Source organism: Littorina saxatilis, linkage group LG1 (genome assembly GCF_037325665.1).
Source record: "Littorina saxatilis isolate snail1 linkage group LG1, US_GU_Lsax_2.0, whole genome shotgun sequence".
NCBI lineage: Eukaryota > Metazoa > Mollusca > Gastropoda > Littorinimorpha > Littorinidae > Littorina > Littorina saxatilis.
In genome coordinates, this window is record NC_090245.1 from 66755110 (window position 1) to 66774129 (window position 19020).

At 40.3% G+C, this 19020-nt stretch overlaps 1 protein-coding gene across 1 annotated transcript in view; it reads right to left on the minus strand.

Moving 5' to 3' along the window:
- Window positions 1-19020, minus strand: part of LOC138976701 (kin of IRRE-like protein 2) — a gene marked incomplete in the record, with an annotated part of 167169 nt that overhangs the window by 111059 nt on the left and 37090 nt on the right. Inside the window, 1 exon segment of the mRNA XM_070349573.1 lies at window positions 2983-4426. Coding sequence (XP_070205674.1) covers window positions 2983-3046 — 64 coding nt within the window.

Below are 19020 nucleotides of genomic sequence, written 5' to 3' on the forward strand. Positions count from 1 at the left end.
ATCGGCACTCACCAACACAAAGACAGCACACAGAAAAAGTCGAATTTTCGCCTGTGGAGGTTTCTTCAGGACAACGAATACAACAACCAAAACAAAATTAAAAAACTTCCCTTGTAAACCAACACGTATCTGTCCAGACTTTCGCATGGAGTTAAACCATCCGTTCATTCGAACTCATACACAATATAATCTGCCAGAGATGCTGTCTGTGCGGGACAGATTTGTCCAGGCTTTTTTTTTTCTCACATGAGCTAAGAGCATTAATTGCTGCACTTTGGCATACCCCAATTAAATCACCAGCCAAGCTGCTTTTTGTGTTCAGCGGGATTGTTTTCGCCTGAATTATTTTCGCAAATTGACATACGAAGTTAATTCAGCAAACACGTACCCAATGTGCTCAGAAAGCAGCCAGGCTAATGTATATATATATATATGTTCGGTATGAGCCAAAGTGAAGGGATACTCTTTATACAACCTAGACTTATATTTCATGGTTTTCACGAACAGAAAGGTTATTTTAAGTGCACGTTTTCACCGTTGCACTAGCAAACAAACGAACAAATAACCAACCAACCAACCAAACAAACAAACAAACAAACAAACAAACAAACAAACAAACAAACAAAACAAAAACAACAAAAACAATTAAACAAACACAACAGACACACTGACAGCAAAACGCTGTTTGAGCTATGCTTCACATCAGCTGGATTTTCTTCTGCATTCGTCTTTTTCTTTCGTGTTGGCAAATATTCTTGCTGCACAAAATGGAAACTGTGAACTGGTTGATTGCAGATTTGTGCATGAGTTGATGAACGTGTGTCCAGTTTTGTTTGCTAAAATGATGCAGTGTTTTTTTTTTTTAAGCTTCCGAAATGTTGTGAGCTTGGCGCAAATATAATTGCTGTTTGCAGTTTGTTGTTATTTGTAATTCTGTTTATTTCAGTTCTTTTTTTGTTTTTACACCATGTCTCCTTCTATCTGTCAGTATGTTTGTGTATGTCTGTCTGTCAGTCTGTTTGTGTATGTCTGTCTGTTTGTGTATGTTTGTGTCTGTCTGTCTGGCTGGCTGGCTGCGTTTCTCTTACCAATCAAAAATTAATAACCTAAGCAGACCATGGTCCATTATATATCTATTTTGTTCTCTCTCTCTCTCTCTCTCTCTCTCTCTCTCTCTCTCTCTCTCTCTCTCTCTTTCTCTTTCTCTCTCTTTCTCTTTCTCTCTCTCTCTCTCTCTCTCTCTCTCTCTCTCTCTCTCTCTCTCTCTCTCTCTCTCTCTCCCTCTCTCTCGCAGCATTGCAAGACAATAAGGAAGCGTTTCAGAGTTGCACAAATTATCTTCCGACATTTAAATAGCCTTTGTTGAAAGTACTCTGCAAGATTATACGACAATTTCTCTCGCATGGTCGTAATTAAGACCGAAAAGATCAGAAATATTATATTACTCGTATTAAATAACTACAGACAGACAAAAAGCAATGCATTTAATACAAAAGGGGTCTTGATATCACTTGAATTCGTCATTTCAGTGGTAGTGAAATTTGAACGAGTCACTGTTCTTCAGCACAACAACAAACACTGGAACAATATCAAAATCAATCTTTTTAAACGAAAGTAATCAGGAAACCAATTCTGTGCAACACAAGCAAGAACAAACAAAAAAAAAAGATTAAGAGAGACAGAAAGAAGGAAATAAAGAAAGACAGAAAAACAGACGGCAAAAAACATGTCCCAAATAGACGCTAGTTCTGGGGAGAAAAATAAACCAAGTTAGCATAGCATAGCATGCGCAAAACCACAGACACGACAGACGACGGAAAACATTAACCTTCACCGGATCACGCTTTGGACTACACAGTCCGGATGATGTGGGTCGTGTACGACCCATACTTTCCAAAGAAGGATGCAACGTAAAAAGTATGGGTCGTACACGACCCACGCCATCCGAATAGGAATAAACAACGTAAAATCCCTTACGTAATTCCATATGGGTCGTCCACGACCCACATCATCCGGACTGTGTAGTTCAAATTATGTCATCGTTTATTTTTTTGTTTACTAAGATAATCTTTTCCACGTTGGGCAATGGGAAGGCCGTATAGTGATTGGAGATTACATGAAGTCTCAATTAAAAACTCCAAATAGTTTCAGAGATAAAGACGATTTTGTGAGGCTCTGGGTCGTTCGCAAACCACGCAGCACAGTGAGTGTTAAAACGAAGGAACAAAGAGAAAGAAGACCGGAGACAAAAAGACGGACATAAAAAACCACCTTCCTGTGAATCATTGAACCAACAAAGAAAGGAACTAAAATAAAACGATTTAAAATGACTTGAACTGAGAAAGAGAAATCAAGAAACTGCGTTGAAGAACCAACGAGTTTTTAAACCCCAAAAGTAGAACACAAGTTCTGGAACTACAAGTACGCAAAACCATCAGCAAACAAACACATAGACGTGTAAAACAAATAGACACTCGAGAAAAAGTCGAAGAAACAACACGCAATCAGTTAAGAACAAAATAAAGAAATAATAAATACAAAAAGAAAGAAAGAAGATACGCACCGAGACATTACGATAAGACGGAAGGAAGGAAGGGAGAAAGAACAAACCCACTATTGACTAATTGACTAAATGTTAAAAGAGAGGCAGACATAAAATAAATAAAGTGAGAACAAAATGAACAAATAAATAATACATACATACATTAATCAATACATAAATAAATACACGAGTTAATAAATAATTAAATGAATCGATGAATGAATGCATCATTCAATACATGAATGAATAAATACATGAATACATGAATTATAGATGAATGCATGTCTAAATAAAAAAAGCAAGAAAATCAACTAATCAGCAAATAAAATTAAAAAAGTAAAAAGTAAAATTAAAAAAAAATACACAAACAAACAAAACAACAACATAAACAACTCAGCTAGTACAACTTACAGACACAAATTTCAAACACTAAAACTCACCTTGTTCCGCCGTGGACAACCACAGCAGCGGCACCAAGACCATCACAGACACTCTCAACATCATCCTTCAGCGGCGGCGTCGACAGAACGCGTGGCGGTGATACTCCATATACCCCAGACCTCCGAGGGTACTCCCAAAACTCTTCACAATTTTCATGGACAAAAGTTTTCTCTTCAAAACTTGTATGTCCCGGTAGCTGCTGTTTTATATCCTTTGAAAATACACAACTTGGAAAGCAAACTTCCTTTTACAAGTCTTTACACGCATTAATTCTTTCATGACATCACAACCAGGAAGACAATGTCAATTACTTCCTCTGATATAAAATTATGTATGTCATCCTACGCGGCTTTGAAGTGCGGGCGTATTTTGTCTGCATGTTTTTTTCCCTCCTGGGATTTTCCGAGAGAATGTATTTGAATACAATTTACACGACACACTTTTTAACCGTAAATGTTACATTTTGAGAAGAGAAGTTTAAGACTGCGTTATTGAATTTAGAAGCAAGAAATTATCAGTGTAAATAACTCCTACTCTGAATCAATAAAGATATGTGCAAGCCTCACTAAAGGTGATGTAAAGGTCAGTAAAGCAGTAAATATGTCACGCCTATATGTAAATGGAACACGATTTATGTTGTGTGGTAGGAAGACCCACAATTCAGTAATCTATTTTGTTTTTACTCGGACACTTCCACAGAGAATCAATCAAAAACACGCATCTGCGAATCACTACTAAATGCACCAAGATTTATATTCCGTCATCAAAGCACTCAATGGTGTATCAATCAATCAGTCAATCAATGTTGTTCTGACACCGAAACCTCCACAGAATATCAATCAAACACGCGTATCTACAAATCACTGCTAAATGCGCCAGGATTTATATCCCATCACCAAAGCTCTCGCGATGCATCAATCAACGTATCCACAATGTTTCCACAAATCGAATCACTCACAATGTATCGAGCAATCACACAATCTGCATACCACCACAAGCCCAGTGGATCACCGTTTATGCTCTGTCCTCAACATGCCCACCACGAATAAATCCGTCAAGACACATTATCTCCTTGGAATCACTCACAGAACAAACACACAGACACACTCAGGGTACACTTGGATCATCGAAACGCCTTCTTGCCGTGCAGTGCCTGGAACGTGTCCAATATAATCCTGCAGGACTTTATGACACAAGCTTTAGGGCTGATGCTCGCCAGTTCCCAAAAGGAGCTCGTGACTTTTCACAATCGTGCGTGGTGTGTACGCAGCGTGATCTTCGTAATGGAGCTCGTAAATTGTTGGCTTCGGTCGTGCCAGCCGATTCTCCCACATCAGAAGTGAATGGAGTTAGAGCAGTACCCTCTTTGTCTCTCAGTCTCCCAGTCTCCCTCTCTCTCTGGTGGCGGTTTTTCAGGTTTTGTGTTGTGGGTTCAATGTCACGCTGAAAATAAAAAGACGTTTTAGAACCAATTTCGATTTTTTTTCTGACTTCAGGGATGCCCCAAAAGCAGAATACAGTTTTTATACTTGAAGGATAGTTCTTACATTCTGGGAAACATTGTTTTGTTGGTGTGTTTTTTGTTTATACTTGAAGGATAATTCTTAAAATCTGGATTTACAGAAGCTGCGAAGGAACTCCACTATTCAGCGTTGCCGCTTACCGTCACGCTAAAAAAGAAAAAGTTCCAGAATTAGTAATGGTGTGGGGCTTTGTTTTCGTTTCTTCTCGAAAGCAGAGACATTTTTTGCAATTAATTCTGGTTTAACTTTAATTTAAATTAACTTTTACTTTTAAGAACACGGTAAAACACAGAAACAGAATAAATTCCGGTTTGCGCTGTTGCTTTATGGACACACTAAAAACACAACATCTTCAGATGGTTGGTGTTATTGCTTCGACGAGACGCTGAAAACAAAATAAAAAGCTTCTTAATTGATTTTTATTTTTGTTTAGCAGCTTCTGGGACTTGAATATATGGTATCTTCTTTTTTGATGTCTTTAATTAAGATCACCCTGCAAACCCACAAGCGTTAGCATTGATCGGGTGTGTGGAGTGGCTCCAACAACGGCTCAAACAGTGAAAGGTTTCATGAGGAATTCCGCAGTTTATAATTCGGAGATAGTTTTAACAGGTAATTAACAGTAATATACAGGTCTCAACTTGATCTTTAAAACACCAAAAACAGAAGCGTCGAACGATGAGGTCACCAAAACTTTGACAGATCAATTTTGCGAATGTTATGTCATGTCCGTGCTCTTACCGCTTACATTGTCGGGGCTAAATGATCAACTTCAATTGTGCTAGACTGTCATTGTTTTTATGCGTGTTCAGATAATGCCGGGTACTAATATTCTCAAATCTTTAACCGTTGTAAATAGCGTAGACAGTGTTTTCTAATGATATGTGACACATAACGGGCAGCCTAAGTCGGTATGTCTAATTTGTTTAGATTTGTTGAAGAAAAGTTTAATTCAACTCTTGTATGATTAAATCCAGGGTGCAGACGACGAAAATAACCGCAACACGGTGGCCTAGTGGTAAGGCGTCCGCCCAGTGAGCGGGAGGTCGTGGGTTCGAACCCCGGCCGGGTCATACCAAAGACTTTAACATTGGCAATCTAGTGGCTGCTCCGCCTGGCGTCTGGCATTATGGGGTTAGTGCTAGGACTGGTTGGTCCGGTGTCAGAATAATGTGACTGGGTGAGACATGAAGCCTGTGCTGCGACTTCTGTCTTGTGTGTGGCGCACGGTAAATGTCAAAGCAGCACCGTCCTGATATCACCCTTCGTGGTGGACTGGGCGTTAAACAAACGAACAAACAAACAGACGACGAAAATAAAGGACATAAAGTCGAGAAACAGACATAACAAGTAAAAAGAAATCGCTTACATCATGATAACTTTAGCACAGGTTTCACACGTGTGGCCGATCGAGATAACATTCTAATTGATGACTTCCCCCGGAAGCCATTTAAAACACATTGTGACATGAGGTTTAACACAAATGATAAAAAATAAACACACACGCGCACACACGCCCACACACACACTAAACCAAACACACTACTTACTCCTCGATTTCCCACAGCAAAAGAAGAAGACACAACCACTTCAAAACCTCTTAAGCCAAAAAAAAAAAAGACAACGCAGTTTACACTGACAGGATGAGTCAAACTGACAAAGATCATCCTCATTCCTGTACCCGAATTTTCCTGGTTGGCCGCACCTATACCCGAGTCACACTATCCACTCTTCACCGTCGTGTAATTAAGTGCTCAGCTTCACAGCAGCTTTCCAGCTAACGTCGAACGAACCCGTTGACAAAGTGAGAGATCACTGAGTGAGCAGATTACAGACGCTTACCATGCGAGCTGCTTTCCTCACTGCGAGCTGTCGGGTTGAGTTGCGCGTGTGTGTGAATGATGGGTTTAAAGAGGCACTTTCTTTAAAAAAAAACGACTGCAAGAAACTGGGGGAAAATGCATGTGTTAGTATGTATTTGGCAAGCACATCATTGTGGGGGTTTAATCAAATAACTTTCATCCATCCACTCCCAATGCGTTTGTTTTTTGCTCACTCTTCGAATTCTACTTGTCGTAACGTAAACAACGGTTCAAATACGTTTTAAAAATACAATTATGATATTACCAAAAATAATGTACATCCAATCATCTCAAAATATAGGCCAGTTTGGTTTAACAAAAACAGGTTTGAGATGAGCAAGTCTGCAAATGAGTTGTTGAAACGAAACTGTCCTTGCAAGGGTCGGCAATTGATATGGGGAAAACAATTTGTTTTGAAATTAAAATGTGCGTTCGATGCACACTTTCCAATATTACTCTGGCAGACTCTTGTGTTTCAATTTCTTTGCACGGAATGACATATAAGCAGACACACAACTAACAATGTTCTGTTGTGAAGATGCGTTTCACAATTTTGCTTGTTGTGTGTTTCAATGCATGGTTGTTTGTTTCGTTTTTGATTCCAAATGGCACACTTTGATAACAACTAATTGACGCACCATCCCTTCCTCAAATAAGCACCAATCAACTTAGAATTAAGTGGTGTTTGTTTAGGTATTGGATGTTTGTTGTTATATCGTGTACGTCCTGACCCCTGAGTTTTGTTAACCTAGATTTCTAGGCAACTAAGTTGTATGCACATTATATTTATCTCGTTTTTGAAATCACTAATTGCTTTTTCGTCTAATAGCTTTTACAGATAAATCGACCGTGCCCGAAGGCAATTCAAACGGAACGCGTGTAAGAATAGTCAGACACTTAAAAACAAAGGTTTGTTTTAATTCAGTTCATTCAGCAGTACAATCAGACGTATTAATCGCAATTCCTCTTCAGTTTTTTGTTTAGGTCAGTCTCAATGGATAATTAGACGCGCTTAACAAAATATAAGTTCCCAAAGCAACCTACAAGTACGTAACATGTGTTTATCTATGAACGCACGTGCGAGGCACATCGACATGTTTTTCTGTCATTATGAAGCTGGGAAACTGTGTGGCAGGCTCATTAACAGACAGCGCTTGTCTTTTACTGCAGACCTTTTTTGCCGGGCTGTCACTTCGCTCTTGCGCTGAATTAAACGTCAGGCGGTTGACTAAGTGCGTTGATTGCTTGGTCGTTCACTCTTTCTTTAGATATGTGTCTTTTCTCCCTGTGATTATTCTGTCTGTTTGTTTGTTCGTGATTATCTGACTGTGTCCCATTCTTTCTGTCTCTGTGTCATTTTCTGTGTCACGGTATCTCCGTTTATGTGTGTTGTTGTGTGTCTTCCTGGCTGGCTGGCTGGCTGTTTGTTTGTCTGTCTGTCTGTCTGTCTGTCTGTCTGCCCGTCTGTCTGTCTGTCTGTCTGTGTGTGTCTCTCTCTCTCTCTCTCTCTCTCTCTCTCTCTCTCTCTCTCTCTCTCTCTCTCTCTCTCTCGACTTGGCTATAATAAATGTACCCTTATGAGCAAAATTATCACTGGATGTGTACCGGAAACTTTACGTACAAATTTTACCATGAGGAATTCACGTCAATTTATGAGATTAAACACTCCTGTTCCTCGGATTGACCTGTTTAAGTCCAGTTTAGTGTATTTAGGTAGCAGTCTCTGGAACTCTCTTCCAACATTCCTGAGGCAAACTACCAGCACAGATAGTTTTAAGAGCAGATATTTGTCTTATGTAATGAAGTCAAAGTAAATGATATTTGTCTTAAATGGTATTCATTTTTTTTTTTATTAAACATGCCCCTCTCCTCTTTATTGGTATAACTAGCAGTTAAGCCCGGCTTCGCCCGGGAGTAAGCGGAGTCAGTAAGGGGGGCTATCCCATTATCATTAGCTTTACCTCCTTTGTTTGGATACAAAAAAAGAGTTATCTCCCTTTCCTTCTAGAAATTTCCGGAACTGTCCAGTTAATTTTTCTTTCTTCATTTCTTCCCCTCATAGGAGCAATAGCGAGTCTCTAATATGCCTGGCATGATGTGCTTGCTACAGGTGAACAGTAGGCACTGAACTGGTCTTGCACCATATAGGCTGTATTCAATAAATGGGAGGTCCATAATCTGAGAAAGGAAACAATGAATCAAGAAACTAAAACCCAGGTGCACATCTGCGGCACCTAGGGAGTGTACGTGCACACTATCTTGTTCCTGCCTCTTGCCATCTCAGAGGTATGGCGACCACAGACAGACAGACAGACACACACACACACACACACACACACACAGACATACACTCTCTTTCTCTTCGCCCGGGAGTAAGCGGAGCCCTGTTGCAATTTAAGACGCTCGCTATCCCATTATCATTAGCTTTACCGCCTTTGTTTGGATACAAAAAAAAAGAGTTATCTCCCTTACCTTCTAGAAATTTCCGGAACTGTCCAGTTAATTTTTCATTCTTCATTTCTTCCCTTCATAGGAGCAATAGCGAGTCTCTAATATCACTGGCATGATGTGCTTGCTACAGGTGAACAGTAGGCACTGAACTGGTCTTGCACCATATAGGCTGTATATATTCAATAAATGGGAGGTCCATAATCTTTCTCTCTCTCTCTCTCTCTCTCTCTCTCTCTCTCTCTCTCTCTCTCTCTCTCTCTCTCTCTCTCTCTCTCTCTCTCTCTCTCTCTCTCTCTCTCTCTCTCTCTCTCTCTCTCTCAGAACTATGGGGATATGGAAACTATGACTCTCAGTGGAAAGGGTCCACCTGTTTGCGTGTAAAAAGTTTCTGAAAGTGACAATTCGAACTCCAAACAACATTGTGTATGGTGAATTGGGAAGACATCCGCTGTATATTAACTCTGCAGTCAGATGTGTGAAATACTGGTTTACACTGCTGAAGCAACCTGATTCAAGATATTCCAAGATTGCATATAAAGCTTTATGTAATTTGGCATCGAATCGAAGGGCCACACACATTGGGTCTCACATGTGCAGAGTCTTTTATGTTGTAATGGTTTTGCTGCTGTGTGGATGTACGGAATGGTTGGGAATGAGAAGTGTTTCTTACAAGAGTTTAAAAGACGTTTACAAGATTGTTTTTGTCAAGAATGGTTCTCCTTTTTAGAATGCAGTGAACGTTTCGACATTTATAATTGTTACAAAACATGCTTGGAAAAAGAGAAATACATTGAATTAATCGAAGATATTAAGTACAGAGTTGCTCTTACTCGTTTCCGCGCAGGAGTATCCGAAATCAACGCTCACAAGTTTCGGTACGCACCAAACCAAACCGCGACAAGAAACTGTCCTCTCTGTACAGCTGATAAAGAAGATGAACACCATGTTGTATTTTTATGTCCTTTTTATCAAGACCTTCGAGCAAAGTATTTGAACATCTCGAACTCTAAGACGCTGCAACAACAACTTGTGTATTTCTGTGGCAGTAATGAGGATAATGTGATGAACAGCTTCAGCAGATTTGTGTTCTTCATGTTACAGAAGAGACGAACCCTTATAAATCAGGTTCAGTGACATGTCATCAGGGTCTTAATGTATTTGCTGAATTTTATGCGTGACTATAATTTATAACTGTGCAGATACTATTGCTGTTATTTTAACCACTATTGTAAGGGGCTGTGGCCTTAGACAATTAAAGATTTGTTCTTGTTCTTGTTCTTGTTCTCTCTCTCTCTGTATCTCTCTCTCTTTTTTTCTCTCTCTCTGTATCTCTCTCTTTCTCTCTCTCTCTTTCTCTCTCTCTCTCTCTCTCTCCCCCTTCAAGTTACCTCCTCGTTCATTTTCTACTGCAGCTCTCTTAACCTTGGTTTTACAGGAACTGGGTCATCGATTCCGTGGTCTTGGCCTACTTTCCTGATTAACTTTCAAACGCCTCGGCAATGAGTTTAAATTCTTTAGATCGGCAGCCTTTCATCTTCTCGATAACATGTCTAGTCTGGTTGAGGGGTAGGTTTTGTTTTGCTTTTAAATGATTCAAAATAGAAATAAAAGCAACTTGTATATAGTGCGTAAGAAAGAAAAAAAACGTTCGGACCGATTAGCACTATAATAATACAAATAACGAGGATATGGATATGGCGCAAATCCTTACAAAAACATACACAAATAAATAATACTGCACACAATGCCGAATCAAATAGTAATACATATCGAAGCAAACCTATACAACTTATATTATCTTCTGCCAAATTTCTTGTTTCCAGCTTTCGCGGTTTGAGCCCTGTATACACGTACTTTTTCACATTTAAAAAACCCAAAAAACACTGTTAAATATATACCCGAATAGAGCCACACGCTCAAAGTCATATTTTAGTCTATTCGTTTGAACTCTCGTGTTCCTTAAAACTGTCACGCTCATTGGTTGACATGTGAAAACATCTGAAACCAAAACGTATTATACGCGTGAGATTTTTAGATTTCCATACTATTAGTTGTCTACTTCAAAGTTAACGGATCACAAGAAATCAACTATTTCAATTTAAAATATCCCATCTACTATGCTTTACTGATCAACTTTTATTCCTTAACACTACCAATATGGTAACCGTTTTGGTTTCAGGTTCGCCAGTTTCATGATGTTGTCAGATAATACCCGTTCGTTTTATCTTCCAGACGAGGCAATACATAAGACTGCAAGGTAAACTATGTACATGTCCCCAAATATGACCGTCAGCTACAGGACTACTGTTTTAGCATTCTATTTTACCCAACATTTATCTTCTTGGTTTTTTTGTTTCATCAGTTTCACGATGATGCGATATAAACCCGTTTTATCATCGAGAACAGACGGGTTGATAGACAAAACTGCCAGGTAAGGAATTGACGAATCTCCCTTGGCAGCATGCAAAATAGATTATCTATGCATTTTTCATTGACTGTGGTCTCAAGGTCCATTTCTTTTGTCTGTGTCTGGTGGAATATCATCTTTTAGCGTGAATAATGTTTGTTTTCTCTTTGTTCCCGAAAACTTCTCGCTGCAGGTCAGCGAGTCCTACTACTTTCAAACCTATCTAGAAAACGAAAAAGCAAATTAAAATGTGTTATTTCGTGTATTCTCAAGCATAAGTTATTTGTTTCTCAGTTTAACAAAAACCAAACAATGCTCGTGCAAATTAAGCAAGTCTTGCAACCCCAGCCCCAACCCCCCTCCCCCCCCCCGCCCTACCCCCTCATCCCAAACCTATAATTATGTCCCTCATCCAGAAGTATGCTTTCCATTGAAGAAGGGATAGGAACAAACCGCTTCGTAGTTACACTTACAAGGTAGACACAGATTTTCGGGAAGGTGTTTAGACTTTGCTAATGCGTGTTTCACTCATTACTTTCCTACTCCAAATCAACGTTGATCCGAGGCGAACAACCTCTTCATTAAATAATCTTGCAATGCATTTCTGCGCCACACAGATCATCAATCTTTCATCGTCTTGGGTGCATTAAGTACCCGCCTCAAGATGGTATCATATATATATATTTGTTTTGCCTTCCAAACAAAAACGAATGTAACAATTCAAGTGCACAAAATGTGGCAAGTCTCGTCTGACAGCGCGTGTCTGCGTTAGCTTTAACATTTTATTTTTTTTTAACATTTTTGACTGATTGGCCACAGCCGCAAGGGTAATCACTACTGTCGTTTTTTTTCTACGAACGTGTCATTTGCTTCAGTTTTTGTTTTTATTCAATGTAGTTGTATTTATTTACTTTTTTGTCCTAGATACACAGACACAGACACGCACAGACACACTCACACACAGACACACAGACACACACACACACACACACACACACACACACACACACACACACACACACCATCTCATTCCCCTCCCCCCACCCTCGTCCCCCTCCACACACACGACTGCATGGATCAGTGTGCCCGTTTCATTATTAATGTATTGACATGAACATCCGTCTTCTGTCGATGTCCTTTTTGCTGTTTCCGTTCTGTTTTTATAGCTTAGGAATCCTGATAGACATCAGGCAGTGCATGTGTGAGTCGGCGGATTCAGGCGCAGACGCACCCAACAGTAATTAGATTTAATCTGTCTCCAGATTCTGCCAGATGTACAGATTGATACCTTTCAGACAAGTCGATTAAAGGGACATTCCTTCTTGCATGTCGACGTTGGCCGACGTCTCGCTCAAGGCGAACAATAATGGTACAGTATCATCACAAACCCAGATACACACCCTCCTCTCCTCATCCCCTTTCTCTTTATTGTCAACCAAGGTTTTCAAGTTGGTACATGGAATAAAAGTGCCACATGCCCAACACCCTGAAGCTGGATGCTGTCTGTGCACAAAACCATAGCATTAAAGTATCAAGCAAATTCACACGCGCTCACACACACGCACACACGCACACACACACACACACACACACACACACACACACACACACACACACACAAAACAACCGCAGAACAACGGCATCAAACAAATCCAAACAGACATAAAACGCATAACAAGGACGTGCGAATGGCATTTCAAATGAGGAATTAGGTCCAAATCGCGTGTTGCACGTACGTGTACGCACGACATGACCTGCACACAATTCTAAAGGGTGCAATGACTCCTTGACGAAACACAACCATCCCCCGGAACTTTCCCCCATCAAACGGAATACAGAAGTAAGTTTCAACCGTTACCTCCGGCTCCCATGCGGGGAAAAAAAGTGTCCCCACAAAAGTCACGCAAACGTTTCTGCCTCTCACGCTGTCACAGTGAAACCCCCCTTGAGGACCCCAAATGTAACACTCCTCCCATTGTTAGACCTTGTTTTCTCAGACTTGTCCGTCATAACCTTTGTAAATATTACCACCTTTTATAACTCCATCCCTTTGTTAGACCTGTTTTTCTCAGATTGTTTGAAGTCTTAAAAAAGAGGCTCCACTGTATTGGGAATCCCCTCTACTCCGAGGACCATTTGACGTGAGTGGCTTTGTCTCATGTCAATAACCTGTGACGGGTTGTGGTGTATAATGACTTTAAAAGGGAGTGTTACAATGCTACCGCTGGCCTCCCATGTCAGTGTGCGTACCTACATTGCTCCTCTAGCCAACCTGTAATGTGATGTGCGTAATAAGTTTACAGAACAGGCATCACTTTCATTTCATGATTTTTTTTGTAACAGAACTTGATACTCGTGTAAAGTCTTGATTATATTGGTAGATACGTTTAAGTTCGTGGCATAAGGGAACAACGGTGTTCATGAATACACAAACAAGTATTGCATGTTAATGTAGATGCCATTAACTTCTGATCTGGGTCACTTCACGTTGACTAACTATTAAGAAGCAACCAAACGCTGCGAACTCGGGGATATCTTAACGTCAGAAATAGCGAACAGACTCCAAATTCTGTAAAATATTCACACATTTTCATTTGCAAATTCAGCTACTGGGTTACTCCGCGTAAATTGAACGTTGTACGTTTAACTCTTCCGCACTTTCTCAATGACCTATAGACCTCACAGCAGCAAGGATTCCAGCGAAGGCACGCAACATGTCCTTGGCTTAAACAAAAACATTCTTCCAGCGTTGTGTTGTGTTCTCCTAGTGTGATTACAACCGATAATTTTGTTTCTCCATTTCTGGCCTTATCATTGTCCACGCACGACGCTCAATGGCAGTGTTAAAGCCAGGACATAAAGCAACGGATTAGCAAACCACTTGAGCGTAACGATAACACGAGATGAAAGAATTACGGGTACTTCCCCAGCACGCTCCCACCCGAGATCGTAAGATAGACATCAGGTCAGCCATGAAAGTTTAACGACTCCCCCTCCCGTGACGCAGTAGGAGGGAGCGGCTGAGAAGCGTGAGGAAACGCACGATATCATCTCTCGTCGGGTGCGCTTGCCTGAACAAGGCTCCCGTCACGCCTATAGCCTGCTCGGGGATAATAATAATAATAATTGTCAGTAAGTACTGGTGTCACATGACTGATGTGAACCAGTTGATTGGCTAATGGCGATGCGCTAAAACTGTTAGCGCACTCTTGGAGTGCGCTAACTTTTCCACAGAGCGTATTCTTCCGCCCTTTGCCTAAGCGAGACTGTGCTCTCATCCTCAGAATTAATTAATGACATGTAGCTTATATTCTCCACAATACCAAATGACCATAAATTCCCTGCTTCTCAATTAAAGCAGAAGTGGTTTTTTTCTGACAGATTGCATGTGCCTGTGCCAGTGCCAGTGATCTAAAAATAGAAGCCGCTGTGTTTCATCTAATTTTCGCCGACTTGCATAGATTCTTCTCATATGCCGTGTTAGTGGCATGTAGCTTATCATCCACATTACCAAATGATGAGTTAGTATACAATTCCCAGCGGCTAACAGAAAACACAAGTGTTATTCCGATAACGTACCAGCTAGACCAGTTTGGAAGACTGACTCGATCGACTCTGTAGCCTAGCACAGTAGCAGATGACATTAACCCCGCTCAGCAAATTTACATGTTGGGCAAATGTGAACGAAAAAACGATGGGGATACAATACGTGTAGGGTTCAGAGCATTCTTACCGTTCATATTTAGTATCAGACTCCCCGATGAGTGAAGATACAACACGAGAAATATGCCACATTTGTTTTGAAAATGTGCGAACCGTCGAGTCCCGTTTCGAGTCAATTCAAGGGGAGTCACTCCGCACAGTCAATCCGTCGAACCTCGACTGGAGGTTTCGAATCGCAAACAATGAAGAGCACAGTCCTTTCTCCGAGTTCAAATGAGGTCTCTATGAAAGATCATCACTGTTCAGATTAACGCTACACTGGAATTTACCAACAGAAATTAAAATGCGTGTGACGAAAGCACGACACACTTGAGACACCCCACACAAAAGTAGATCTTTACTGTACACGACCTGACCACACAGTTATGCCTATTCAAATGCGCGTTGCAAAATGTGCGTTTGGAATCTTCTTTTTTCTATGGCGGTACTGACAATATCGTTATTGAAACAATCCCAGTGCACTAAGGGATTTATAGAGCAAATCTCGAAAATAATTATTGAACTCAGCGCTATGCGCTTCGTTCAATAATGAATTTTCTCGATTTGCTCTATAAATCCCTTAGTGCACTGGGATGTCTCAATAACTTAAATAATAATAATAATAATAATTGTCAGTAAGTACTGGTGTCACATGACTGATGTGAACCAGTTGATTGGCTAATGGCGATGCGCTAAAACTGTTAGCGCACTCTTGGAGTGCGCTAACTTTTCCACAGAGCGTATTCTTGCGCCCTTTGCCTAAGCAAGACTGTGCTCTCATCCTCAGAATTAATTAATGACATGTAGCTTATATTCTCCACAATACCAAATGACCATAAATTCCCTGCTTCTCAATTAAAGCAGAAGTGGGTTTTTTTTCTGACAGATTGCATGTGCCTGTGCCAGTGCCAGTGATCTAAAAAAATGGAAGCCGCTGTGTTTCATCTAATTTTCGCCGACTTGCATAGATTCTTCTCATATGCCGTGTTAGTGGCATGTAGCTTATCATCCACATTACCAAATGATGAGTTAGTATACAATTCCCAGCGGCTAACAGAAAACACAAGTGTTATTCCGATAACGTACCAGCAAGACCAGTTTGGAAGACTGACTCGATCGACTCTGTAGCAGACAACACAGAAATACGACTTCATCAGTTCAGTAAATGAATGGTTTCAGAATTATTATTTCAAAGCAAGAACAATCGTAATCGAAAACGTGTAAGGTTCAGAACGTTCTTACCATATATAAGATTTATTAGCAGCCTGCTTTATGCGTACAGACTCAGTGCAGACTGCAGTCGTTCCATTGCCCAGGTTGGCAGGTAGCCTAGCAGACGACATAAACCCCGCTCAGCAAATTAACATGTTGGGCAAATGTGAACGAAAAAACGATGGGGATATAATACGTGTAGGGTTCAGAGCATTCTTACCGTTCATATTTAGTATCAGACTCCCCGATGAGTGAAGATAGATCATAGAACACGAGAAATATGCCACATTTGTTTTGAAAATGTGCGAACCGTCGAGTCCCGCTTTGAGTCAATTCAAGGGGAGTCACTCCGCATAGTCAATCCGTCGAAGCTCGACTGGAGGTTTCGAATCGCAAATAATGAAGAGCCTTTCTCCGAGTTCAAATGAGGTCTCTCTGAAAGATCATCACTGTTCAGATTAACGCTACACTGGAATTTACCAACAGAAATTAAAATGCGTGTGACGAAAGCACGACACACTTGAGACACCCCACACAAAAGTAGATCTTTACTGTGCACGACCTGACCACACAGTTATGCCTATTCAAATGCGCATTGCAAAATGTGCGTTAGGAATCTTCTTTTTTCTATGGCGGTACTGACAATATCGTTATTGAAACAATCCCAGTGCACTAAGGGATTTATAGAGCAAATCTCGAAAATAATTATTGAACTCAGCGCTATGCGCTTCGTTCAATAATGAATTTTCTCGATTTGCTCTATAAATCCCTTAGTGCACTGGGATGTCTCAATAACTTAAATAATAATAATAATAATAATAATAATAATAATAATAATAATAATAATAATAATTGTCAGTAAGTACTGGTGTCACATGACTGATGTGAACCAGTTGATTGGCTAATGGCGATGCGCTTAAATCTGTTAGCGCACTCTTGGAGTGCGCTAACTTTTCCACAGAGCGTATTCTTACGCCCTTTGCCAAAGCGAGACTGTACTCTCATCCTCAGAATTAATTAATGACATGTAGCTTATATTCTCCACAATACCAAATGACCATAAATTCCCTGCTTCTCAATTAAAGCAGAAGTGGGTTTTTTTTCTGACAGATTGCATGTGCCTGTGCCAGTGCCAGTGATCTAAAACTAGAAGCCGCTGTGTTTCATCTCATTTTCGCCGACTTGCATAGATTCTTCTCATAATATGCCGTGTTAGTGGCATGTAGCTTATCATCCACATTTCCAAATGATGAGTTAGTATACAATTCCCAGCGGCTAACAGAAAACACAAGTGTTATTCCGATAACGTACACAGCATTTGGAAGACTGATTCGATCGACTCTAGCAGACTACACTGAAATACGACTGCATCAGTTCAGTAAATGAATGGTTTCCGAATTATTATTTCAAGGCAAGAACAATCGTAATCGAAAACGTGTAGGGTTCAGAACGTTCTTACCATATAATTATAAGACTTATTACCAGCCTGCCTTATTCGTGCAGACTCAGTGACAGTGCAGACTGCAGTGGTTCGATTGTTCTAGCCTAGCAGTAGCAGACGACATAAACCCCGCTCAGCAAATTAACATGTTGGGCAAATGTGAACGAAAAAACGATGGGGATATAATACGTGTAGGGTTCAGAGCATTCTTACCGTTCATATTTAGTATCAGACTCCCCGATGAGTGAAGATACAACACGAGATATATGCCACATTTATTTTGAAAATGTGCGAACAGTCGAAGTCTATCGTGGGGTAGTCAATTCAAGGGGAGTCACTCCGCACAGTCAATCCATCGACGCTCGACTGAAGGTTTCGAATCGCAAATAATGAAGAGCAGAGTCCTTTCTCAGAGTTCAAATGAGGTCTCTCTGAAAGATCATCACTGTTCAGCTTTAACACTACACTGGAATTTACCAACAGAAATTAAAATGCGTGTGACGAAAGCACGACACACTTGAGACACCGGCCCACACAAAAGTAGATCTTACTGTACACGACCTGACCACACAGTTATGCCTATTCAAATGCGCGTAGCAAAGTGTGCGTTTGGAATCTTCTTTTTTCTATGGCGGTACTGACAATATCGTTATTGAAACAATCCCAGTGCACTAAGGGATTTATAGAGCAAATCTCGAAAATAATTATTGAACTCAGCGCTATGCGCTTCGTTCAATAATGAATTTTCTCGATTTGCTCTATAAATCCCTTAGTGCACTGGGATGTCTCAATAACTTAAATAATAATAAATGAGCATTTATATAGCGCAACATCATAACTTTACAATTATGCTCTTTGCGCTTGACACATTTAAAATTAAAACACAGTTATACAAGCATTTACATCTACATTCATAGTCAACAACGCTTAATTAAAAGCATACACCATCAAACATACATTACAAAAGATTCTTCCACTAACTAAGTAATAAAAAATGAATAAAATAGGTAGTAAAAAACAAGGAAATACCAGCTGAATACCCTTAATCAAACAGAACATGTTATCAACAATGCTGAAAACAGTCCTAGATGTTTATATACATTATCACTAAAACAACAAATACGCTACATGTAGCCTACTGATGGACTGAGAAAACAAAATCAGGGGTTGTATTTCTTGAAGAGGTGCGTTTTAAGTGCTCGTTTGAATGCTTGGGGTGACTGAGAGTGGCGGATGTGAAAGGGGAGAGAATTCCATTGTGTGGGTGCGCAGAAAGTAAAAGTGCGTTGTCCGTATGTTTTGGTTTTGGTGTGTGGAATGGTAAGGATGCGACAGTCAGAAGAGGCACGGAGTTGTCTTGCTGGAGAATAGACGGTGAGGAGTTCAGAAAAGTAAGCAGGAGACGAGCCAGAAAAGAAGTTAAAGCAGAGGGTGGACAG